The sequence below is a fragment of the Pseudorca crassidens genome, chromosome 19, assembly GCF_039906515.1.
Source record: "Pseudorca crassidens isolate mPseCra1 chromosome 19, mPseCra1.hap1, whole genome shotgun sequence".
NCBI classification, from domain to species: domain Eukaryota; kingdom Metazoa; phylum Chordata; class Mammalia; order Artiodactyla; family Delphinidae; genus Pseudorca; species Pseudorca crassidens.
In genome coordinates, this window is record NC_090314.1 from 7,641,083 (window position 1) to 7,668,348 (window position 27,266).

Consider the following 27,266-nt stretch of genomic DNA (forward strand, 5'->3'; position numbering starts at 1 on the left):
CATCTGTGACCTTCTTGCTTCTAAGCGGGAAGAACCCACGAGAAAGTAAGGCCAGAACAGGGAAGGAAGAGCCATGGCATGGGGCAAGATCAATGCTAGTCTGAACTAGAGCTGAGGACCCCCATTCCAGGGCTCTTTCACAAAATCTCAGCTCCTCCATTTGGTTTATATATGCACTGATGAGAAAATGATGGTCAGGAATAAATTTAGGGGAGAAAAGAAGATAAAAACTCAGTCTTCCTTGGGGAGTCTCTACAGATTTTATAGATCAACTTGATGCCCAATTTGTTCTACGTTACCATTCGGTTTGCTCAGCTGCGAAACTGATGAGAACATTGGGTTGGCTAACTTATCTGTCCGTGTGTTTTAACAGCATGTATGTAACTGCAGACTCTGTTCCTTTTCACCGAAGTCCTCATTTTATTAGTATCATCAGTGGTAAGTGCGGGTGAGACGTACAGTGTTTGAGATCAGGGACATCGGAGATAAATAAAGTGCGATTACTGGCTCTGCCAATTTTGAGACGTGTAACCTTAAGCGATTAACTTAGCCTTTCCAAACTCTGTTTCTTCAACGTAAACTGGGGATAATCACGGTACCGCTTCATGGGACCATTGTGAGAATTCAGTGAAATAACCGCACAATGCCTGGTACATCACATAGTTAAGAAAAAAGCTTCCATCTCTTTCTAAAATAAACATTTTATTTAAAAATATACATATATTTTTTTAAAAAGAACACATGCCAACTTTGGTATTTAGCCATTGCTTCTTTTCTCTTCCTGGTCACCCACATTTCTTTCTAGTTACGTATCGTTGAGCAAAGGAGGCCGACGTGAAAACTCCACCACGCAGGGTCCCTGCAGAGAATGTATGCTGGCTCTTCTGACTTCTTCACAGTGTGTCTCTTGGTGTTTCGCCAAGGGAGGATTTCAAGTACCCAGCCACACACTGCCCTCCTTCCCCACTGCGGGCGCACTGGAGAGAACTCTGGGCAGCAGTGTGGATTCCCTTCCTTTGGAAAACATTAGAACAGCCTCCAGGATCCTCATCGTTATCCTCCCTTTTCCCATAAACCCCCGGGAGCTGTTAAAACATGTACAGGAAACTCACAGGACCAGTGTCCATGAGGCTGGAGGTGATTCAAATAAGCACAAGAGACAATCAGGCGTTGGCCTTAATCCGCAGAATTCTAGAAGCCTAGAATCCACCGACTCCTACAGTCAGGAGGGAACTTATTCATATGTTATCAAACTCAATGAATCCTATTACAATTTCCCTGCAAGATGATAGAGACATTTTTCCCAGACCTCTTGCTGTCTTAAAATCATCTCCTAATGTGCAGTCCCAGCCTAGACCGGGTTGCTCTGAAAATGTGGATTCCAGAATCGAACCCAGCTTCTCACCACACTGAGCGGCTCTCAGACTTACAGGACCGTCTTGTTCTAGGACCTGGACGCTGTGTGTCTAGTAATATCATCTAATAAAGCATTAGCAGTTTCAGCATCTGAACCGCCCTGTTGGTTTCTACAGGATTTATAGGAAAATGAACACTCCAGACTCTTTTAATCCGAGTTCTCTCATAGCTGATAGCAAACTGTGTGCATCTGTGGACTTCCCCTGTGAGCACCACAGCCAAGCCCTGAAGGGGGACCACGCTGCCCTCACAACCCTGCAGCTTTTCTCCTAAAAGATGGAGACTCCCCGTGGACACCCCCCACCCTTAAGTGTCCCTTTGGTCCGGAGAGCTCGTTCTGAAGATCAAGATTAGGGGGTGAGGCCAAAAAAAAGTTTCCTTTACCCCTTCCCTGATTTTCAAGAGGCTTCTGTATCTGGCAATGAAAACAAACCCTAAAGCTCTCATAGATGATTTAAGCGGTGCAAGTAAGGAAAGATGTCTAAGTGACACATTGAGGCTGTTTGAGAAGAAAAAAAAAAAAGTTAGCATGGGCGCAGCTTCTACCTAAAAGGGGGCCCTCCCCTCCACCTTCCGGGAAAACGCAGATCCCTTTGTCACCATAGGTAAAGGGTTTCTGGTTGGAGGACTGAGAGATTCCCAGTGTTCCTGCAACTCCCCAATCACTCAAAATCTGAACCATCTGTGCAGAGTCTACGTGGTATTGTCCATTTGGGGGTTTGCGTGCTTTGCACAGGTGAGACATCGAGTACTTAGCCACTGGATGAGTAAATTGGATGTGGGAGTTTTCGGCTAGGCCAGCATTGGTTTCTAGAAGAGCTGATGGTGTCTGAACATTTTTGGAAAAGGACTGTCTTGAATGCTTGGGGTAGGTTTTTGATTATTTTTTTCAGATTGGAAATAAATGTTTCTGAATGGCAAAGGCCACCAGTTCACAGACCCTTGACTATTTAGGTGAAGACCCTCTTGCTTTCCTCATTTACCTGTGCAATCATTTCATGGGAGAGAATCATTTCTCATCCAAAATTTTGCAATTTGCTTTTCATAATGCAGAGTCTTAGTTGAACTGAGAGGTTAGGACCTTCCCTTCCTTTCCGTTCCTTTCCTTCCTTCTTTCTCCCTCCCTCCCTCCCTTCCTTCTTTCCTTCCTTCCTTCCACTTCCTTCCTTCTTTCTTTCCTCCCCCCCCCCCCCCGCTTTATAGTAGAGTGTGTGTCATCTCAATAACGCTGTCAGAAGCAGAGCTTCTAATGAGCACTGGCTTAATGAAATCATTTGCACAAAGCAATTTCCTGACTCCACTGGATAAGCGTGAACCTACTGCACCAGCGTTGGGAAAAGCTGCAAATGTCTGCAGGTCTGCTTTACCACGGGGGGTCCCAGGGGTCTTAAGAGAACTACGTGTGGCTAGTTTCAAGCTAACCTTGACCATGGCCATCTTCCTAAGTCTCAGTACATCTTTTAGTCATGCTCAATTTGTCACCAGAAAAGGAGACACAACTAAGAGTTTAAAAGAACTTAAAAAAAAAAAAAATCCTCAACCTCCTCCCCATTACCCTCAGTTTTATCTTGCAAATATCATATCTGATCTACGAAGAGACAGCGAATATGGTGGGTGAAGACTGTGGGAAGAGGTTAAAAACAACAATCCAGGAGTCTGCTCTGGGTTGTGTGTTGGTCTGTAGTAGCGAGTATCTTCACTGTGAGGCGTATATGTCAGTGCCTGATAATATCCTAAAAACATTCCAATGAAAATGCATAGTCTTACAAAGATAGGGGCCTCCTAACCAAGTCTAGCACTTCAGACAGAAATACCCAAAGGAAAAAATAATTGACACTCAGACCAGAGTCTCAGAGATTGCTGTGCGATTGTTTTCCAAAGGAAGGGGGACAAAAATAACATTAAAAAAAATCACACAACGTGGCATAGGAGAAATGGACGGACCAGCGAGCTTTATCAAGATCTGAATACAACTTCGACGTCTGAGGAACACACAAACGTGAGGAATGTGTCACGAAGGTTTTCTTCTCCATAGCTTCATCGTCAAAGAAGAGACTGGCAATCTTCCCCTCTAGATGTTTGGTTCTGATAAAAGCAAAGTGTACCGTGTGGCTCTTTTAAAGCACAACGCAGATGGAGGAATGTAAAACAACTGTCATCTTCCACTGGTGCTCTCCCGTGAGAGATGGCAGTACCCTTTCCAGCGACCAACGGTGATGCTCTTCCGTCTTTTCACATCACAGTCAAGACGCGCTTGTTCATGGTAAGCAGGTGGCTGTGAGTCACTGGGTTGGAGCCATGAGTCATAAACAGAGAGGCAACGTGTAATCTGGGTGATTAATCAGGAACTCGCAGTGAGAAACGGCAAGATCATTTCACAGCAGATGGAGGCTTAAAGGCTTTTGGTATAGAACTCTAACACTGCCTTGAAGATACACACACATACACATATGTGTATGTATATGTACATATGTATGTGTATATATGGATACATATATACACACACACCTATAGACACACATACATATACATATGTATATATCTATACACACATGCATGCGTGTGTGTGTGTGTGTGTGTGTACATCCCTCTCCTTCCCTCCTCACCCCCCAATAAGATCTGGCAGCTCTCAGAGTAGCAGTCACCAAAAACACTCTGTGTTCACACACGTTTACAAGTTAACAATGGAATGACTTCTAAATCTTTGGTTTTTTTTCAAAAAGAGAACTTCTAAAATCACAACATGTTTGGTTATTTTCTCCATAAGTGCACAGTGAACAATTTTTTTTTTTTTTTTTAACAAACGAAGAAAACAGTGCCTTAGTGATTTCAATAAAAAATAAAAACAGCGATAGCTACTTTCTACAGCATGCAACACTACGAAACGGTGAGCTGGAACCACAGTGAGCCTTAGGGAGACGATCCTGCAAGTTAAGTTTTTCAGTTCCCAGCAAAAGCACAAGAGGTAATGAGGAATGCACACGAGACCGTCGTCTTTTCTCCTTCCATCCTTTTCAACGTGCAATTGTGTTTTCTTTCAGAAACACAGACCTGAAATACTCTCTCCTTGTAACTATGATTTGTATTTATCTTTACTATATAATGATTTCCGATTTCCCCAGAGCAACCCAGATCAGGGATTGCTATTAATCAAATGAGGGTAGAGACAGCTTTGTGACTAATGGGCCGAGTCATTGGTTTCTTCCTGAGGGCATTCTTTTGACTTCCTTTTGTAGCAGATTACACATACGGAGAATGAGTTCTCCAGGAGAACCTCGATTTTTTAGCTTTTTAACATATGGCTTTATTAGGGGTATGACAGCTGGTTAGAAGGCAGAAGTTCTCTTCTCCCGATGGTGGGGCAGAAAAGGAAAGATCTCCAACAGAGGAGCAAGAAAGGACTGATATCTTGAAAGAAAAGCAGAGCGGGAGAAAAGGTAAGCAGAGGTGGACCACCTCCCACCAATAAGAACACAAGAAAAGCAGCCTGACTTCTATCATCGCCCTGTTATAGTAACCCACGGTATTTATTTCCAGGACACGTGAAACGATGTTCTCTAGTCCTGTCTGAATGATCTCTGATACGGCTTCCTGAGGCTAGGGAGGTCCTTCTGCTCTGCCTACATGGTCCTCTCTAGTCTTCGACACTAAAGGGGGTTGTGCTGGAGAACTGTCTACGGCAGAAGGTTTTGCTTTTCTTCTTGCTTTAGGGTTCTCACCTGTTTCACAACGCTTATCACCACGGAGACAGTGGGAATGATTCGGCTACTGGTTGAGAAGGAGGGAAATTCTAGGCGGGGTTCTTGAGGCCAAAGGTGGGTCGGTTGTGGGATAGAATTGGGGCCACCGCAACGGGGCAGCTTTGTGGCTGAGGGACGCTGAGTTCATTTCACTCCCCTGGGAATGGATTGGTCCTGTCCCTCTGTTCTGCCTTAAGAACCTGACACTGGGCCTGACTTCTATTTTGAAAGCCAGGTGACGGACAGACAGGAAGCAGCTTCCGTCATGGGTACGTCCTCCATCACCTCTGATGGACTGGCTTCCCTGTGCTCCCTAGAGAGCTTACATCTTCTTTCCACGGTATGTGTAATAAATTCATGAGAAAAGCTTACAAAGTGAGATTATGCCCCAACGATGCCTGAGAAAAAGTACGGGCTAGAAAAAAGACTGGTGTTTGAAAAGGCAGTGGAAGAATTTTTTTTTTTTTTTGGCATTCTTGGTCTGAAAAAGCATATTTTTGAGTGCACTGCTGAAATCATGAGCCGTCACTGAAGGCTGGTAAATATTACATTATCTATCTATATAGAAAAGACTCCGATTTGCTCTTGTTCGTTGTCACAGAAGTCTCCGTTGCTTCTTTTTAATTCTCTCCGGCTTCTCCTTCCCCTCCTCCACCCCCCTCCTCCTTCTTTTGGATAATGTAAGTATTTACGGTTGTGTGCTCTCCCCCACCGGGTTCCTACTGGTCTTCCGTAGCACGCTGCGTCAGGCATCTACCACTGCTGTAAGTGGAGGTCCATGGGGGAATTCAAATTGAGATCCGTGACATCCAGGAAATCGATGTTGAAGATGCTGGGGCCGCCGGTGGAGAGGGAGCTGAAGCTCGGGGTGGAGCTGGGTGGCGTGATGTCCAGCCACTCCATACTTTCCCAAGGAGATTCCGTGAAGCTTAAGGGCAGCCCACTGCTGTCCACGGAAGAGGGTGAATACTGAGTCTGCATGGGGGAGAGGGGGCCCGGCAGGATCTCGTGCGCGTTGAAGAGGTCTTCCGCAGCCTTCCCGGAGAATCCATCCATCATCCCATCGAAAGGGGGTTCCTCGCTCCCGATTTTCAGAAGGGCGACGTCGCCCACCTTCCCCAAGGGGCTCTGGGAATTTAATAAGACTTCAAGGTGCTCGTTGCTGTCGGCGCCGTAGTGATCGAAGGAGAGCTGGCCTCCTGCAGAGGCTGGTTCAAAGGAAGCCGGGGGCTTGGCGGGGAGGGCAGCAGTGGGGCTTCGAGAAGACCCAGGTATCTTTGGGACTTTTTGAAGACATGAATGATCCTCTCTGGCGTCAGCTGGCATTTCTGTTGGTAAAACACAATGGGAATTGTTCAAGCACTTCCGCTCGAGCATGACACGTGCATGAATCTCTGGAATGAATGACTTACGTGTAGACACAGGAGATGGCCATGCTTCTCGGGTCACTGCTCATCACCCAGTCTGATCCCCAAACTGCTCTGTATATCCTCAGTTCTTCCCTTGGGTCTCTACCCAAACCCTCTCCTGCTGGAAATTCCACTCTGTGATTATTGATTACTCAAAAGCAGGTTCTTTTACCTGCTTCTTCACTGACACCTGGCTGTCCCCTGAGGACACTACATCCTCCGTTACACCCTCACTGGGGGTTCCTTTGTTGCAGAGCCAGAAGATGGGTCATCAGGTCCTTTCTCATTGCCACGTTCTGATTGTCACTCCCCCTCATTCTTATTAACTCCTCAGTGGTTTTTTTCTTTTTTTTTTTTTTTTTGCGGTACGCGGGCCTCTCACTGTTGTGGCCTCTCCCGATGCGGAGCACAGGCTCCGGACGCGCAGGCTCAGCGGCCATGGCTCAACGGCCCAGCCGCTCCGCGGCACGTGGGATCTTCCAGGACCGGGGCACGAACCCGCATCCCCTGCATCGGCAGGCGCACTCCCAACCACTGCGCCACCAGGGAAGCCCTCCTCAGTGGATTCGAGGGTCATGCTGCTCTCCTTGGCCCCGCCCCCGCCCCCCAGTCTCCTGGCCCCTCCTCTTCATCCACTGAAAACTCTACTTCCGGTTCATTGTTTTCCTCCCACTTCAACTCTTGCCATCCTCTGTGCCTTCAGCATCCCCAGAAGTGACCCGTTGTCCAGCTGGCCTCTCCGTTCCTTGACACTCCATCCCTCCAACCCAGCTGATTCCGCCATTCCCATTCTGCCGGACACAGCCTGGACTTTGTTGTCCCCAAACACTGCATCCCCCTGAAAGCTCGATTTCGATCAATATTGCCAACTCTCTGTCCATCTCCTCCTATTCCTCTAGCTCCCCCCTCATAAGGACCCCACGACAACAGCTTCTCAGCCCGCTGGGGTCACCCCAACCTACCAACTCTGCTGTTTTATCACCATCCATCAGCCCCTTCTGGTTTTTACTTCTTGTCCCGCCTATACTCCTGAGCCACCATTGTAATTACTCTCTCACAAATATCCTTAATCCCCTTGTCCTTTTCTCCCATCACCATACTCCCTTGGCAAAAGCCCGCATCTGGATGAATCTTATCATCTGTTTTCTCTGAGCCTGCCCTGGATCGGCTGGACGTTCAAGAGAAAAATTACACAATGAAGCTGCCCGGTTCCTCTTTAACTTCATGATGTCAAGCCTACGAGGGGCACTTAATACTGCCTAGGGATCCTACTGTGTTTCTCCAGAAAACTCAATTCACTTGTGATCAATTCATCACTGTTCTTCTTTCCTGGAACCTCCCGTGCTCCCCTCTTGCACCCCGACTCTTTGCAGACCTTGCCAACATACTTCATTAAAAATATAAGGGTGTCTGATAGGAACCCACTCATCTTTCCATTACAAAACTTACAACGATACATACCCCTGTGTCCATCTTTTCCTTTTTCCCTCTTGTTACAATGGAAGAATTGCCTGTTTACTTGCTTTTTCCCCATCTCCCCTACCAGACCGCAAATCCCCTAAAGGTGGAGACTTTGCCTGGTACAGTATTGAACCTAGTATGATGCCTGGCCACTTTTCTCCCTGAAACTTTAAATGTCATTACTTAAGGGCTCAGATCTGGAGTCTTTTCTTTCTATGCACACGTTCTCCTTACATGATCCTACTCATTTGTGTGGTTTCAAATTTTAGGCACATACTATATAATTTTTAAAAAAGAAACAAATGAATGACTTAAAAGGAGGCAAAAAGAACACACTGACCATTTTTTACTTGAATGCCATGTGAACATGAATGGGCCATCAGTGGGAGATTACCAATTAAATTTCATTTTGAGTAGGTAGCACAAAACTTGCCTTTTCTGCTTTCTTCTTCTTATAATTAAGAAGAGGGGGACGTTGGGATTAGAACAGTAGGGACAAGTGGTGTAGCAGGAGAAAACATTTAGGGAAACACGGACTGAGCTGAAAGATGAAAACTGTTAAAATGACTGATGAAAATTTTTCTGAGGACAACGAGACAGAGGCAGTGAGGAATCATCATCTATGCCTTCTATTCACATTACCTCTGCTTCAAATGTGGACGGGAGGCTGAGAGGAAGTGACACTCAACCCTGAGACGACTTTTTGGTCCAGTTTACAATGAGCATCTGACCTTGATCCTAAGGTTTGCTCCCCAGAGTACATGCAGGTGCAGGGCATCCTGATGTCTTACCTCCACTTTCAATGAGGACATCCAGGAGTTCGTCCATCTGCTGACTCTGGGTCATTTGCTATTGCAAAGTAACCAAAGGAGAACAGAGAAGTTAAAAAATGGCAACCGCTTCTGTAGGAAATCATTAGAAGCAGCACAACAGGCTTTTGAAGTAGGTCTGGCTAGGGTCTGTTTTTTTTTAATTGTGGTAAAATACACACAACATAAAATTTACCATCTCAACCATTTCAGAGTGTGCAGTTCAAGTGCATTAAGTTCATTCACATTGTTGTGCCACCGTCACCACTGTCTAGCTCCAGAACTTTTTTCATCTTGCAAAACTGAAACTCTGTCCCCATTAAACACTAACTCTCCATTGCACCCTCCCCCAGCCCCTGGCACCCACCGTTCTATTTTCTGTCCCTCTGAATTTTTTTTTTTTTTTTTTTTTTGGTACGCGGGCCTCTCACTGTTGTGGCCTCTCCCGCTGTGGAGCACAGGCTCCAGAAGCGCAGGCTCAGCGGCCATGGCTCACGGGCCCAGCCGCTCCGCGGCATGTGGGATCTTCCCGGACCGGGGCACGAACCCGTGTCCCCTGCATCGGCAGGCGGACTCTCAACCACTGCGCCACCAGGGAAGCCCTGTCCCTCTGAATTTGACAACTCTGAGTACCTCGGATAAGTGGATTGATACAGCATTTTTCCCTTTACAGCTAGATTATTTCACTTAGCATAATGTCTTCGAGGTGCATCCACGCTGTATGTATCGTATGTCAGAGTCTCCTTCCTTGTGAATGCTGAGTAATATTCATTGCATGTACAGAATATGTATTTGGTTTATCCATACCTCCATCAATGGTTTATGCATTCATCCATTCAACCAACTTAGGATGCTTCCACCTTTTGGCCTTTGTGAATAATGCGGCCATGAATATGGGTGTCACTGACTAAAGGTTTTTGAACCATGTGTGATTAAAGCTCAGTATGAATTCTAGACAGGAAAACTACTGAATAAAACAATCTATTACAACAAAAGAAGGGGAAAAGGAGGCAGAATGCTCCCCAGCCCAGAGTTCTTCAGAGTGAATTCAGTTGTTTGAGAAGCTTCCATGCCAGGAGATGGGCACCTTAACACATATATAGTATGGCCATTTTTTTATCACTTTGAAGTGACTTGGGTAGGACACAAAACAAGCCTCAACAAATTTAAGAGGACAGAAGTTAGTTCAAGCATCGCTTCTGATCACAATGGCATGAAACTAGAAATCAACCACAGAAAAAGAAATGAGAAAAAAATGCTTACATGGAGGCTAAACTACCTGCTACTAAAAAAACCAGTGGGTCAGCGATGAAATCGAAGAGGACATTTAAAAATATCCAGAGACAATTGACAGTGAAAACACAACCGTACAAAACCTATGGGATGCCGCAAAAGCAGTTCTTAGAGGGAAATTCACAGTGATACGTGCCTTCCTCAAAAAAACAAGAAAATTCTCAACTTACCACCTAAAAGAACTGGAAAAAGAACAAACAAAACCTAAAGTCAGCAGAAGGAAGGAAGAATTAAAGAACAATAGGAAAAAAATCAATAAAACCAAAGGCTGGTTCTTTGGAAGGGTAAACAAAATTGACAAACCTCTGGCCAAACTCACCAAGAAGAAAAGAGAGAGAACCCAAATAAACAAAATAAGAAATGAGGTGACTCAGCTCTGCCACCCATTTGGTTGCTGAGGATGTGACCCAAGAACGTGGTTCACATTTCTCTGGTTCCTCAAATTGTGATAGCTTGTGGAAACTATCAACATTTGTAGGGACTACACCTTCCCCTCTGGCTCATCTGAGTTGTGAAGCAGAGTCCGTTTACGGAAGTCCACTTTGCCTGGCCTTTTTTTTTTTCTTTTGAAACCAAGAAGGATGTGTTGATGTTTACAGATACCAGGAGACAGGAATGGGGAGAACAGAGACATAATTGGATCTCACTCTTCTGAGAGCTGGGTCCCAATAAACACAGGCATCAATGATCAACGTGGGTGAGAGCACTGCTTAGAGAACGAATCATTTGCATTAAATGCCTACAAGGTCTGGCAGGTCATGTAAATGAGCCAAACACAGAGCAAGAGAGAGAGAGGGGTAGAGGCTAGAACACATGTTCTGGTCCAAGGAGGCGACGATACTTTGTTTCAGGCAATGGTTGTCTGGCAGAGATGTGCCTCCGGGTTGCCAGTTCTCTGATTTTTTTTCAGAAATGGGAAAGCCTACGTTTTGCATAAAATTTCCCGATATTTAAAACACTCTCTCATCTAAATGAAATCTAACTGCAGGCTGACTTTGCTCTGCAGGATACCAGGGGGCAGCCACCGATGGAGATGGTATTTTCTGGGTTGAGCACACACGGAGGGCCACGTGATACCTTATCCACATTCAGGCCATTTGAAATATAAGATCACGCATTGCTGGTTTTTTCTTTCTTTTTTTTTTTTTTTACTTATTAGTTGAAAATTTTCCAAACATAAATGGAAGTGGAGGCTACAACAAACCTCCACGATTACCCAGCTTCTACAACCATTCATATTTTACTAGGATCACTGAATTTTGAAGCTAGGAAGAAACTTAGAAACGACTGGCCCAGCAATTCCTCTCATATATTTGAGTCCCTATCCCATGTCTGGACCATGTGATAAATGCTGCATCATCTGAAATCCTTATGCAGTAGATATCGTCCCCATTTTCTGTAAGAGAAGTTGAATACTTGCCCAACGGTAGTGGGAGAGGCAGCTGGCACGAAGCCCAGGCATCTGGGCGTCCAGCCAACCTCTTCTCTCTCTGCCTCAGGCAGCATCTGTACACACACAACACATCCCCACAGTGAGCATCTAGACATTTTGCTCATTCCAGCAGGGAGGTGACAGACACGCTCAACAACAGAATCTCCACGCGTGAGGCCGCATCATGTAAAAACACGTCCACTGAGTCAGCCTACTCTTCCGTAAAGACCAGATCATGTGCTTACCTGCTTTACTGCATCTTCATAGGATGGAGGCTGGCTTATCTCTGAAACTGCTGAAGTTGACTTAGAAAAAGTTGGGGATGGAAGTGAAAACTTTGGCCCTGACTTATCAGAAGAGTGTAAACCAGCCATCTGGGTGAGTAAAACGCAGAGAAAGACAATCAATCCATGCGTCGGAAATGGTACAGCTTCTGTTTTAGAAACTACAGGCTAAATTCTGCAAACATTGACTTAAGGCAAAACAAAAGCTGGGGCTTAAATTTATGTTACATATATACCACAGATACATATTAACAATGGTACACATCACTATGGACTCAAAGCTGGAGGCGTCTCAGGATGGGAACCTCGAAAATTCATTTCCCCCCCTCTAAGGTACACCCTGGCTGTTGGGAGAAAGTGAGATGAGAAAAGAAAATAAAGCAAAGGGTCCATCCAATCAGACATGAAGAGCTCCACCAACCCAGGAATTTCCAGAGTGATTTATCTCCCACCCCGTTTCATTCCCAAGTGGATGTATAAGCAGACAGTTGCAGGCAGGTGTTGCCAGGGTATCTCTTCATGAGCCAGCCTTGGGGATTGTGAGAGCATTCTGTGCAGTGCCCGGGACCTTTCAGGGTCTCTGTCCCCTCAGGATGCCCTGCCCTGGGGCCTGCAGCACTTTTGTGTCATGGCCGTCTCACGTTTGTCTCCTTTTTTTTTTTTTTTTTTCCTGGTACGTGGGCCTCTCACTGTTGTGGCCTCTCCCGTTGCGGAGCACAGGCTCCGGACGCGCAGGCTCAGTGGCCATGGCTCACGGGCCCAGCCGCTCCGCGGCATGTGGGATCTTCCCGGACCGGGGCACGAACCCGCATTCCCTGCATCGGCAGGTGGACTCTCAACCACTGTGCCACCAGGGAAGCCCATTTGTCTCCTTTTTACCATCTTCCCACTGCTCCTTGAATTCCCTGTGTCCCGCATCTTTTATATCCCCGATTGTCCCACCTGCTGACACGTAACATCTCTTCCCTTTTGCACCGTGATTCCAACTTTCTGCATCTCTCCAGTCCTTTCCGAGGACCCACTACTTCTTTCTCCACATTTTTTTCCCATGAGCCCTGACTCCAATCTTGAACTTCACTGAACCAGGTCTGTTTGCCATGATGTTTCGCAAACATACCAAGGCCGTGTTAGTTGGCATGATTTCTGGGATGAACCCTGGAAACAGTGCCTTGGAATACCCTCACTTTTATCTGTACATCCATTTCTGTCCTTTTCAAGTGGACTTGTTTCTATCCAAAATGTAATTTCTTTCTGCCTTTGAACCTCAACATTTAGAGAACAGGGGCCACAGAGAGAGAAGAGGCAAAGCCAATCCCCCAGTTTAAACCTCTTCCCAGGTGCCTACCTTTTGCTGTACACCTGGGCTTTTGGGACAAGAGTTGCCCCCGGCACCATGACTGCTGTCTGCCTGGGCTCCAGAGAAAGAGGGGTGAAGGCTGGAAGGCTGGGGAGAGAAGCTTGAAGGATGGCCCTCACGTGCCCCTGAGTTCTGTAGAAAGGAAGAAGGACAAATTAAATGGCCACCAGCAGCATATCTGAGGGTAACCTTTGCTGAGACAACTAGTCCCTGCCCTGGTATCTCATCTTTCCAAACCTCCCTGAATTCTATCACCAAAGTCTCAGATCTGGCTTTGGACGTATCATTTCCTGTTCACAAACTTTCCATGGTTTCCACACATCTACATCGTAGGGTCTCCACATCTAACCAGGATAAGTTTTCAAGACACTCCACAGTCGAGTACGATTTCCCTCTGCGAGCTTAAATTCTACTAATCCCTCCGGGCCCTGGACATACGCCCTCCCTGTGTTTCTTCACATGGAATGATCTTTCCTGACCCTCCTTCTCCAACTCCACTTCTCAAGTTCAACCCCTCTGCAAAGCCTTCCAGACTTTTCTAGCACTTCATGGTCAACACCCACTGCCATGCTCTGGGCGGCATTTAATGTCAAAAGTGCCCATCAGTGATGTTATCCGATATTGCTCTTTACCTTTTAATTTTTTTTTATTATGGAATCATTCATGTCTTTACAAAGAGTGCTTTGTAAACCATCAATGACTGTACAAATGGTAGTTCTTCTTGAGAGTATCGATATCCTTCAATTGAGCCCCTTCTGGTCCACAGCTGTATATTTCAAGAGCTATTTTCACCTTTGTTGCCTAGGCCATGAGGCGGTCAATACCTGTTGTCAATGAGGATGGCAATCCGTGTGAGTTTCAGCTCCTCCCAGAGTGCTGACTGAGGTCTGAGCACCATTCACGTGAATGTGTTGTTCTGGTGGGTTCATAAAAATGCATTCGCCTTACCTATGGCCACGCCTCGTACTCCCAGGGTAGAGAATATTCAGTGGGAAAAGGGCATGCATTTTAGAGTCTGATAAACCTAGGTTCCTGCGACGCTGGGCAACTGGCTTCTCCTCCCTGGGCCTTATTTTCCTCAATAGCAAAGAGTGATAAATTGGAACTCGTAAGGTTGTTGTGACAATGAATGAGATGACTCATGTACATGCCTCTTATTACCCGGTACACGGCAGGCATCCAATTAATGTAAGTGTTTTTCCTATTCCCTTTCTAATAACATGGATTCCAGAACCTTTTGATAACGTAACTGTCTTTCTCAAAGAGACTTTCCTAATAATTCTTTGTTTTCATGGATAAAAGGAAAGTCCTGGATGGTCACCTTGGTCTAGTCTTTGAACGGGTCACTGTTCTAAGCCATCCCTACTCTCCCTCTGCACCAAACACACTGGTTTCCTTCTGGTCCTTGAACATTCCACACGTGCTCCTACCACAGGGCCCTTGCACTTGCTGCTCCTTCTTCACCTGCAATGCCTTTGCCTCAAGTATTTACAAGGTTTTCTCCTTTACCTCCTTCAAATGTCCCGGGCCCTTCCCTTTAAAGTTGTAAACTTCCAAACTCCTAATCTCCCTTCTCTGCCTTTTTTCTGTAAAATGTATCATCTTCTAATGTGTTAAACACTTACTTATACCTTTTGTTTACTATCTGTCTCCCCATGAGAATAGGGATTTTGTTTGGCCAGCTCAGCACTAATCCCCAGAGACTAGAACAGAGCCTGGCACACCGTAGGTAAAGATCTGTGCCGTGCAGACCATGACATGGCCATGGTAACTCCCTCTTTGGCCCTCTTGATGAGTTGGTTTGGCCTATGGTAAGGCTAGATACCAAGGGGTCCTGGGAACAGCCCCACGAGCCAAATCCAGCCCCTGGCTTGTTTTTGTAAATAAAGTTTCACTGGAACACAGCCACGTGCATTCGTTTACCAGTTGTCTATGGCTGCTTTCATGATCCAGGCGTAGGGCTGAGGAGCTGTGACAGAGATGTACATCCCACAAAGCCAAAACCACTTATGATCTAGCCCTTTCCAGAACAAGCCACGCTAGTCTCGGAAGCGAGTTCGCTCTACTGTAAAGGCTTGTGCATCGTGGCGTCGGGCAGCTGCTACTGGGTTTGTGGCGAACCCTCCCCGTGAAAAGTTCCAACGTCAGCTCTGTAGCAGCTGCACGTCCACGTCCCGCTTCCAGGAAGACGGGTTCACCAGGCATGGGGCCAGGAGTTCTTACCTGTGCAGTACACACCTGGCTGCCGACAGGTGAGGAGACCCTGTGCTCTTCTCCTTGGGCGCCCGAAGATGCGGGTAGGAAGTAATGGTTGTTTGGCGAGGGGGGCAAACTGATGTGCTGCGGGCTTTTCACAGCCCCGAGGGGCGAATGCTGCGGGGAGCACTGCGGGCTGAGGAATGTGGAAGAAAGTACGCTGGTTTGACCCGAGGGCTCCGCACAGTGAGCGTTCCCGAGGGGCAGGAGCTGAGCATCTTCACGAGCCGGCGGCTGGCCCTCGGAGCAGGCGCTCTGTCTTTTCACAGCTATTTGCGGGGACGCGAACGGACAGCTGGAGGTGGCGTCTTCCTGCTTGATGGGGGCGGCCGGGAAAGGCAGCAGCTTCTTCTCGGGACAGTTGCTCCTCTTGTGCTTCTGCAGCTGCAGCCTCAGCTCCTCCACTTGCCTCTGTTCTTGCTGGAGTTTCCAGGTGAGCTCGTTGATCACCTTCTGCTTCTCCACCAGCATCTTGTCCTTCTCGGAGTCCAGTCCGTCCAGCTCGGGAGGGATGGAACCCCCATTGAGACTGCCCATGAGGCTTTCCTCGGGGCACGCGTGGACTGGGGATGGATGCAGGCCAAAGGACGGGGAGGCATCGTTGAAGGTGTCCGGCAGGGACCCCGCCACCGACAGGTCCGAAGAGGCGGGCGAGATTGGGGGGCTGGAGCTCGTGCTGCCGAAGTGGTAGAAGCCGTTGGACAAGGCGCCGGTGGACGGGGAGGACTGGTAATTGGGCAGCGCGTTGCTGGGTGTCACGGGAAAAGTGACAGTCGTTATGTCACCGAAGTTGGGCACAGGGTTCCCAGAACAGTCCTGGAAGGGCCGAAGCCGGTCCATGAGGGCCGTCTTGGTGCCGGACACCGGCAAACCTCGTATTCGAAGCTGCTGTCTTAACTCAGAGACCTAAAGAAACCAGGCCGTCGTTAGTGCTGCTTAATGACAATCTTTTAAAAATGTATTTATTGTTACAGAAACTTTAAGACATCACGAATGGGATTTTATAATGTCCCCTTCCTTGTTTCCGATTTCCTCCCCTACACCAGATGTTCGACGGTTCTGCACAATTTTACTGATTTGAAAATACTGGCATACACCATGTTTTCACGGGTCCAGATTATAGAAATGTCCAGCTCAAATGAACCACGGCGGTTATCTGGTCTACTGCTCTCCAACCCCCATCTGGGTCCTTGTCCCCACTTTACAGGTGAGAAAACTGATACCTGCCTGGGTTTGGACATCAACCCTCAACCCACAACATCAAAGCAGGCTGACGCCCCAGGACCTCTGCATCCTAGTTGAGTGCCCTGTCCACCACCTCTTTGCCACCACTGGCAAGAGCATTACAGCACAGCTGGGCCCCAGCCCGGGGTTCCTGATTCAGCAGGTCTGAGTTGGGGGCTGAGAATCTGGGTTTCTAGCAAGTTCCCAGAAGATGCAGATGCTACTGGTCTCAGGACCAGGTTCTCAGCCTTGCAGTTCTGCCTCACCATCAATGTCCTAATTTTACTGACTGGCTTGGTAACAGTCATATACTGAGAGAAGTGTGTGCGGAGATGAGACCATCATTCAAATCCTGGCCCTGCCTCTTCCCAGCTCAGTGATCTTTCTGTAAAATGGGTCTGACAGTACCTCCCTTATACATTTTTGTGAGGATTAAAATGGCCTAAAATTTGTAAAGGGCTTGGAGTAGTGCCCCACAAATTGTTAGTGCAGTGTGTTTGCTATTATTATTACGTTGATTCACATGGAATTATTTCAACCCTGCAATTTTATATAATATATATATATTATATAAAATTGCAGGGTTGAAATAATTCCATGTGTTCATAAATCACAGATATGTAAAAATATGACAGACATGATAGAACACTTTAGATCCATTAAAACTGATGCTATTTGTTGATATAGAATAATGAGTAATTATTTATGGTATATGATTAAGTGAGAAATGTTTGAATTGCTTGATTCTATTTCTATAAGAATTATATAAACATGTGTATGTGTGTATATGTGTGTGTGTATATATATATATATATATATACTTAAACCTATGCTTGCAAGATGAAAATGTCTAGATAAAAATATGCTAAAATGTTAACAATCGTTCTCCTTATCTGTATTTCCAAAATAGCCCACATCAGCATATTACTTTTGTAATTAAAATGGGAACTATATTAAATACCTAAATGTCAATAATTCCATAAAACAGCCAGAAATCTATAGGGAAATATTCTTCTGATACTTTGCAGGGAAAGATCTTTCAAGCCTCAAAGCAAAGAAAGTAATAATAAAAATATTGACCACAAAAATTGAAAACTATAAGTCAAAAATACTGGAAGAAAACACAAATGCAAACAGTCATCTCATTAAAACAATAATTGCAGGGCAAGTAATAAAGTGTTCGTAAGCTCAATGTATCAAAAGAAAAAGACTGACACCCAGTATAAAACTGGGTAATGGACATGATCCAATCCTTCACAAACAAAAGATAAAATTAAAAGAAAAATGGCCAATAACATATGTGTACCATCATTAGTGTTCCAAGAAATGCAAATAAAATAAGTATGTACCTAGCTTTGAATTCATCAAATCGACAAAGAAATGAATAATAACACTGTGTCAGTGAAGGAGCAGAAAAATAATTGAATAAAAATGTTAAGAAAAAAAAGCTTTTTAATACCTTGCTATTCCAAGTGTGGTCTTTGGACCAGCAGCATCAGACAGCATCTGGAGCTTACAGGAGAAATGCAGAATCTCAGGCCCCTCCCCACACCTATCAAATCAGAATCTGCATTTCACCACGAGCCCCAGGTGGTTCACTGGGCACATTCAGGCTTGAGAAGTGCTGCCCTAACACACTACCTCTGGGAATAGATTGGCACAAATGTTCAGGACAGGAATGGGGCCATATGGATCAAGAGTTCTTAAAAATAGTTATATATTTTGGTTTAGAAGTTCCACTCCCATGTAGTTAGCCTGGGGAGATAATTAGAGAAATTAATAAATGTGTGTACAAATTTTATATCTATATATATATATTTTTATGGTACGCGGGCCTCTCACTGTTGTGGCCTCTCCCGTTGCGGAGCACAGGCTCCGGACGCGCAGCCCCAGCGGCCATGGCTCACGGGCCCAGCCGCTCCGCGGCATGTGGGATCTTCCCGGACCGGGGCACAAAGCCGTGTCCCCTGCATCGGCAGGAGGACTCTCAACCACTGCGCCACCAGGGAAGCCCACAAATTACATTTTTAATAGCAAAAATTTGGAAGCAAGTTAAAAGTCCAATAGAGGGATGTCAACGAGGTGGAGAAATGATATGCCAGTATTAAAAAGAAAAATCTTATTGAATATTAAACGTTATGAAAAAGTCCATGATAAATAAAATAAAAGAGCATGCCCGAAGTATACGCTCACATAATTATTTTAAAACCAAACACGTTCATGCATATTTTAAGTCTAGAAGGATACAGAATCTGTGAGTTAATTGTCTTTTAAAATACTTGGGACTTCCCTGCTGGTCCAGTGGTTAAAACTGCGCCTTCCACTGCAGGGGGCGCAGGTTCGATCCCTGGCCGGGGAACTAAGATTCCACATGATGTGCAACCAAAAAAAAAATACTCTTCACTTTTTTATACGCTATCATATTTCAATAGTGAATATATATTACATTAAGAGTTATTTTAAAAGTTATCTCAAAAAGGATTTGAATAACTTACCGTACCACAAACAATAAAATACGCTCTCGGCCCCCCAGCCTGGCTAGCATTGTTTTACCATTTTCTTTCAGATTTGCTGGTTTGAAAAAGTGCAAGATGGCAGCTCATTACTGTTTTAATTTAGAGTTACTTAAAATTAATGAGCTCTACGTTTATTTTTAGAATCTGCTCTGGCACTGAATAATTTAAACAACATTACTAAATAATGCGGCTCATATTCTAAAATAAAATGAATACTTGTTCAGTCCAGTTTGCTATAAATTTCAGAATATTATGCTGTGTAGGCTTGCCTGGGACAAAGATTTGTATAAACCTCTTTCTTACATTCCCTGGTGTTTTATTTTTTTAATTAATTAATTTTTTGGCTGTGTCATGCAGCATGTGGGATTCTAATTCCCCGACCAGGGATCGAACCCGCACTCCCTGCATTTGAAGCACAGAGTCTTAACCACTGGACCACCAGGGAAGTCCCTCCCTGGGGTTGTAATCGTTGATAAAACCTTAAACCATTTATTACGAAAAATTTCAAACATACACAAAAGTAAATAGAAAAGTGTAGCGAACCCACAAACCCATTAACCAGCTCTGACGATTATCAGCCCGCATTTGTTTCATTTATACGCCAATCTTGTTTGATTTACACCCCAAACTACTTCTTCCCCTACATTTCCTGAATTATGTGGAAGCAAGTTATACATTTTAATCTGTAAATATTTTGGTATCTTTGTCTAAAAAGTACTTAAAAAATATAGACATAAGATCATTATCACACCTAAAAAGATGAATAATTATTTCTTAATATCCATCAAATATTTTCCCAATTTTTTAAACTTCCCATTTACTTTCTCTCTCCTCCCCCGACCCCCCACGCTCTCTGGTTCTCTGACTCTCCAGTTTGTTAGAAGCAGGATACAAAAAAATCCATATACTGTCAAATTTCCACTTAGAACTTTTTAATGAGAAATCAAATTTTTTTCTCAGTGCCTTTCCCCTTTCACTTCTTTTTTTTTCTTTCTTTCTTTTTTTTTTTGTGGTACGCGGACCTCTCACTGTTGTGGCCTCTCCCGTTGCGGAGCACAGGCTCCGGACGCGCAGGCTCAGCGGCCATGGCTCACGGGCCCAGCCGCTCCGCGGCATGTGGGATCTTCCCGGACCGGGGCACGAACCCGTGTCCCCAGCATCGGCAGGCGGACTCTCAACCACTGCGCCACCAGGGAAGCCCTTCCCCTTTTACTTCTATGAAGCAAAACATAAGCATTTTTCTGGAAAACATCACCTTCATTGCCTTACCTTTCTGATTACTTTTTTTGAGGGTTACCTTCATTAAGTCCTCTGATTTCTTCCTTTCCCTAAATGTTTCCATCATTCACCTCCTTTATTCCTCTTCTCTCCTTCCTTTCCGCCTTCTCCATCCTTCCCTCCCACTCTTTCCATTTTGTTCTCCTTCTATCTCACTTGCTGCTCTACTTCCAACCCTCCCCACTATACAAACGATTCCAAGATTTCTGTTCCTATCCCTGACAGCACAGGTGAGCTGAGCGAGGCTAATATACGTCTAACTGATGGAAACTGCCTAGACTTTTTCTCTTGGTTGTCCTCCTGGTACTTGTGCTCAACTTTTCTAAACTGAATGAACTTGCCAACATACCTTGAAACCATCTCCTCAGTCTACCCTCCCAATTTCTGCTACTGCTGTAACTCTCCCAGGTGACACCTCTCCCCATACACCCAGTAGTCAAGCCCAGTTCAGGTTTCTCCCGTCTACCCCCCGCCCCCTTTCCACTCTCAAGAATGACAATAGCAAAGCCTTTGATATCAGTCACTTGAGTTCAAGCCCCAGTTTTGTCACGTAGAAGCTGGTTAACTTGCATTTCACTTAACCTCTTTAAGATCCTGATTTATTATGTTTACATTTAAAACTTATCTTGTGGGGCGAAAATTAAACCAAATCTCAAAGTAAACAAAACTGATAAACTTTTAGCCAGACTCATCAAGAAAAAAAAGGGAGAGGGCTCAAATCAATAAAATTGGAAACGAAAAAGAAGTAAACAGTGGACACCACAGAAATACAAAGGATCCTAAGAGACTACTATGCCAATAAAATGGACAACCTGGAAGAAGTGGACAAATTCTCAGAAAGGTACAATCTCCCAAGACTGAACCAGGAAGAAATAGACAATATGAACAGACCAATCACAAGTACTGAAATTGAAACTGTGATTTAAAAACTCCCAACAAACAAAAGACCAGGACCAGGTGGCTTCACAGGTGAATTCCATCAAACATTTAGAGACGAGTTAACCCCTCTCCTTCTGAAACTATGCCGAAAAATTGCAGAGGAAGGAACACTCCCAAACTCAATTCTAAAGCAAACCTCTGAAAGCTGGCCGACCGATAGTTTATACTCAAAAAATGGTAGTTCCCACTGTCACCACCACCATCTCCTTATACCTCTGTTAATTACTGTAACTATAACGAGCCAATGATTCTGCGCATGTGCACGCCAAGGAAACCACCTCTAGGGGCTCTGATAGGCACATCATAGCTGGACTATGTTTTCTTTGGGGCCAAGACATCTCCAGTCCTACGTGATCTGAGCTCCCATCCAGAGATAGACTACTTAAAAAAAAAAAATCTTTGTAGAAGACATATGACATAAAAGTTACCATTTAATAATGTGTAAGGGTACAGTTCAGTGGCATTAAGTACATTCACGATGTTGTGCAAATATCACCACCACCCATCTCCAGAACTTTTTCATCATCTCAAATTGAACCTCTGTACTCATGAAACACTCACACTTTATTCCCCTCTCCCCTGGGAACCAACATTCTACTTTCTGCCTCTATGAATTTGAGGACTCCAGGGACCTCACAGAAGTGGATGCACACAATATTTGTCCCTTTGTGTCTGGTTTACTTCACTTAGCATAAAGTCTTCCAGGTGAGAGGAGCTACTTCTGTCTCTATGGGCTGATGATCTGCGGGGGTGTGGAGGGTGAGGGGCCACCGCTCTGCAGAGCATCATCATACACCTGACGTCCTCCTCTAGGTTTACAGCTGCCAAACTGAAACAAACTCGACGAAACCCAAGCATTTTTATTCCAAGTGTAAGGAATAGAGAAACCTTTGATATCAAAGCCCAAGATACATTTTATCTACCAGTGTTGACATTTGGTGGCCACTGAACTTCCTCTAATTTGAAAGAGTCCCAAGCCTACTTTTCCCCCAAAGGAGAGAATGACTGAGGGCTGAGCATGGGAAGAAGGATGACCAAGGAGGACTGAGGGCTGGGGAAGGGCCATAGGACTGGCCCAGTGAGGACCACGGGGGCCTTTAGGAATTTAGTGTTTTGGGGGAAAAATGATAAGATCCTCTTGGGGAGAAGAGTAATCGGTGGGGTGGAAACTAGGTAAAGAGGTGCAATCATGGAGCTGCAGTAGGCATTAGAGGGAGGTGTGCCCACACATTGGAGACCCGGAAGGGCCCTGCCTCCATCCTTTTCTGTCCTTTTGTAAACACCGGACAGACAAATCTGGCGATCCTGAGGACTGCTCTGAAACACACCAGGTTCAACTCAAAAGGCCAGCGTCCTTTCAGTGAACAGAGATCCATGAGTGTGATCCAGAGTCAACTGCTAGCGCACGTGTATCCCTTAACAAGCTGCTGCTACACTTCAGGGCAGAAGTTCTCAGAACTGGGGATTTCATAATAGAACAGCACCTGGTCTTAAATTGTATTATCGACATAGGGTTCCCAACGTTTTACCTCGTTGAGTAAGGACTATTCTCCGTATTTAATAGCATCTTGATGGAAGAAAAAGAAATAAAACACCAGAAACACTCAACTTCTATCCACTGCTGCCATCATTTCCCGATGGAAAGGACGTTTTGACATTCAAAACATTGTGGGGAAATAAATACTTCAGATAAAGACTGGTCAGATATATTGAACGCAGTTAGATTCATGAAAAGCTCTTGACGTGGCTCTTGTTTTTCTTATTTCAAGAGACTGGTAAAAGTTCATCGTGAAGTTGGCCATTGGAAACTTGTATCAATCTCAAAGCCGCCCTCTGCGCTAAGGGCTAGCACGTATGCGATTCTATTTGACTCTTACAATGACTCATTGCAAAGGAGGAATGTGAGAGGCAGAAACATTAAGAGAAGAGCTGAGCTGGGAGCCCCCAGTCTCCTGTTCTATTGGGTATCCAACCACAGTGGTTAAAAAAATATACATATTTGTTAAAAAAAGAAAGAAAGAAAGAAAATCATGTCAAACCGTATACCTTCAGATCATCTAGGTTGGATGGGAGCGGGCCTGGCTTGAGAGAAGAGACACCAGTTTGTCCAGAAAAACTGTTTTTGGCAGGAGACAAAGGGGTATTGCTCAGCGGTGCTAAAGGAGGGTTTGGATTTCTGACCACCTGCTCATTTGGTTCCCTGAAAAACAAACAGAAAAGAGGCACTTAAAATATCATCAAATACAGTCAGCTATACATCTGGGGGTGCGATACTGTGATTTAGAATAGGAAATATATATTTGGTCTTCATCCTGGTTTCTGGCCTAGCTCCTAAAACCCTTGGGATTTCCTAAGTCATGAGAGCGCAGAGCTGTCTTTTGTTATCCTAATGAGGTGACTCTTGGAAGCCACCTAAGGATGGAGGGTGGTGGCCTGGAGAACCAATCATGTGATTAGAGGGTTGGAACTTTTAGTCTCGCTCCCGACCTCTGGGGAGGACAGAGGGCTGGAGGTTGAACTGATCGGCAATGGCCAATGATCTAATCAACCGTGCCTATGTAATGACGTCTCTATAAAAACCCAAAAGGATGGGGTTTGGAGAGCTTCCGGGTTGGGTAGCATGTGGAGACTTGGGGAGGCTGGTGCACCTGGAGGGGCCATAGATGCTCTGCCTGCCTCCCATGTACCCTGCCCCAAGCGTCTCATCCATCTGGCTGTTCCCATGGGGAGTTACGTGCCTTTACAATAAACTGGTTACCTAGTAAGTAAAATGTTTGTCTGAGTTCCCTGAGCCACTCTAGCAAATTAATCGAACCCAAGGAGGGGACTGTTGGAACCTCCCATCTGTAGCTGGTCTGTCAGAAGCACAGGTGACAACTTGGACTTGTGATTGGTGTCCGAAGGGGGAGGGGACAGTCTTGTGGGACTGAGCCCTCAACCTGCGGGATCTGACACGATCTCCGGGGAGAGAGCATCGGAATTGAGTTGAATTGTAGAACACCCAGCTGGTGTCAGAGAGTTGCTTGGCAGTGTGGGGAAAACTGGGTGGCCAGAACCCTTAGGGGGTGGCTTGCAATTAGATTGGATCACAAGCTAATTGCCCAGAAGGATCAGGCGTGTAATAATAAATACATCAGCAACAATAATCAGTGCAACGTAATAATAAATCAGTAGAAGTGGCAGGGTGAGGAAGAACCAGAGTGGGCCAGATGGCAAGCGGCAAGCACCCCTCAAGCTAGTTTTGGGGAGACAAGAGGGAGTGGTGGAGACTGTGGCCGCGGGAGAGGCCCGTCCATCTGTGATTTAGCAGATGCCCTGTCCTGGGGAGGAAGGAGCGTGCGCACGAAGCTTGATCGCGTACAGCACGTGGCACGATCACCAGCATGACCCGAGGTTGAACAGAGGCAGGTGGGGGAACCTACATCCCAACTTTATGGTTGAGGGGAAAGACCCTTTACAAGGTGACCTAACTGTGAGATCACACACTGGGCTCAGGAGTCAATCTTTGGGGCTGTCACCCAGTCACTCAGCCCTGAGCCAATTCCTGAAACGTAATCCGTATTGGACTGGCTCCCAATTCCAGCGTTACATTCTTAGATGGCTCCTCCCCTCCGTTCTCTAGCGCTAATACTTTCCCCAAAGAGGCCTCTTACCAGGGGCACTGATGTACCTGCTTCCTCCCGGCCTTCCGTCCCTGAAAAAGTGGGCGTGGTTTCTGAACCGTCACGCTCTAAACACACCGGACCGGGGGGATGCGGTGCAGCGCAGGACTCGCTGGGTCCCCAGGGGCTGGCCCGGGGGCCTCGGCCAGATAAGCCACCAGCAGCGTCTGCCCCCAGGCGCCAGCCTGGGCTTGCCTGACTTACTTGAGCTGAGCTTGGTGGAGCCCGGGGTAGCTGAAGCAGTGCTGTTGCTGCTGACTGAGGATCTGCAGCTGCAAGAACAGCTGCTGCTGCTGGAGCAGCCGGGCGTAGGCGGAATCCATGGGCGGAGGGGACTTCTCGGCCTTCTGGTCCGGGGGGATGTACTGGTGATATTTGAGCTTCTTCACCTTTGGCTTGGGGTCCTTGGGCTTTTTGTGGCGGTTCTTACTGTCGCTCAAGGACTTGGACTGCAAAGCGGATGGAGAAACGGCATGTGCTTTAGGTGATGGATGGGAATGGTTTGGCATCATGAATATATCTCTAGGAGGTTTCATGGGATGGATGTTCCTGAACCCCCGACACACAACACAGCAAAGGCAGGATGCACAAAGCGATCCTGGACGTTAAGGTACCTAACGGGCAGATCCACTGCAAGTGCATCGCAAAGGAAGGACACCCCTGAGGCGGGGAGTCTTGAGTCTTAGAAGTGGCTCCAGGAGAATTTCCTTCCCGGAGGAGAGCGAGAGGTACACTTGTGTTTCATGAGGACACCTTTTTTTTTTTTTTTTTTTTTGTGGTACGCGGGCCTCTCACTGTTGTGGCCTCCCCCACTGTGGAGCACAGGCTCCGGACGCGCAGGCTCGGCGGCCATGGCTCACGGGCCCAGCCGCTCCGCGGCATGTGGGATCTTCCCGGACCGGGGCACGAACCCATGTCCCCTGCATCGGCAGGCGGACTCTCAACCACTGCGCCACCAGGGAAGCCCGAGGACAACTTCTTAACCTAAAACCACCTGACGGCCTAACGAAGGAGATATTCTGCTCTTGGGATGGATTCAGAAGAAAGCTCTTTCATCTGTATGCATGTAATCACCTTTAGTGAAGCCCTTAGTACGCTGACTTATTAATGACGTAAACTCAGATGAAGTTCAGCTTGCCTCTGAAAATCCAGAATGTGGACCTTTGTTACCTCACACGTAAGATCAATTCCCCTTCCCGTCAAACACTGATATAAGAGCAGGAAGTGACATCCTCTGAACTAAAGATTCTTTATTGACTACAGGAAGGGTTAGTCACCCACTGGGACCTCTCCAGAAGTTACCCATCATGCAGCACGATTTGGACCCTTGAAAAAAGTTAAGGACACAGGCTCGGAAGTGAAGACACATTTTTGAACATGGTACAATCATCCAACTACATGACATCTCAATTACCTCACTTGCAAGTTGGGAAAAACATTCTCTACTTTCGATCTCAGTACAATGGAAGGATGGTGAAACATACTGTTGAAATAGTAACAGATTTCAAAGGACAGTGTGATTATATTTATAACCCACTCCTAAAATCCAAAAGCCTCCATAGATTGGAAAGCAATAGATCCATACTGGAATCGGTTAAAAAACATACATTTCCAAACCCGGACTTTATTACAGAAGATTGAAAGGAACATAGATATGGTGATGGTAGAGTCTTTTGAGGATCTGGGGACAAGTGGGAGGGAAGGTGTGGTACCAGCAGTGTCCAGAAGAGGGGGCTCCTGAATAGCTGGCGGGCATGTTGTGACCCGGCAGCTTCCCCGTTTTAACCACAAAAGTTTTCTCTGACTCAGCGCATCCCTCCACCGAAGCCTTTTTTGTGTTTTCTCAGGGAGGCTTCTTCTTGGAGACCAATGAACAATGAACTCAAGTATTTCCGTGGACTGGGGGCTCTCCTCCCTGCTCATTCATCGGTTAGCGCTCCAGGTAATGAATCAGTCTTCTGCACTTGGGAGAGTTTCCGCAGGGCTCCTACAGTCAGCTCTGCCCTGCTTTGCTCCGGTGCAGCCTCCGCTCCCACTCCTAGAACTTGCTTGTCTGGGGGAGCTGCAGCCCTGGGTCTAGCAATTAAGTCAGGGACTAAGGCATTTTCTCTATCTGTCGCCTTAACATAGGGACTCTGAACATTTTAGAAGGTACGAAAATCGGACCATTTTCTCTGGATAGTGAGGGGC

At 46.0% G+C, this 27,266-nt stretch overlaps 1 protein-coding gene across 5 annotated transcripts in view; it reads right to left on the bottom strand.

Annotated features, from left to right (window-relative positions):
- Nucleotides 1-685: 685 nt before the first annotated feature.
- MYOCD (myocardin) overlaps nt 686-27,266 on the bottom strand; it is a 259,110-nt gene continuing 232,529 nt past the window's right edge. For 3 of the 5 annotated variants that reach the window (XM_067717582.1, XM_067717579.1, XM_067717583.1), the window contains 7 exons: nt 25,281-25,525; nt 23,461-23,614; nt 15,425-16,363; nt 13,190-13,333; nt 11,806-11,934; nt 8,818-8,875; nt 686-6,484 (listed from right to left, as the gene is read on the bottom strand). In XM_067717582.1, the coding sequence (XP_067573683.1) occupies nt 5,910-6,484; nt 8,818-8,875; nt 11,806-11,934; nt 13,190-13,333; nt 15,425-16,363; nt 23,461-23,614; nt 25,281-25,525 (2,244 nt within the window). In that variant the 3' untranslated portion in view covers nt 686-5,909. The remainder of the gene's footprint in view (nt 6,485-8,817; nt 8,876-11,805; nt 11,935-13,189; nt 13,334-15,424; nt 16,364-23,460; nt 23,615-25,280; nt 25,526-27,266) is intronic. The other 2 variants (XM_067717581.1, XM_067717584.1) reach the window with 2 other exon arrangements.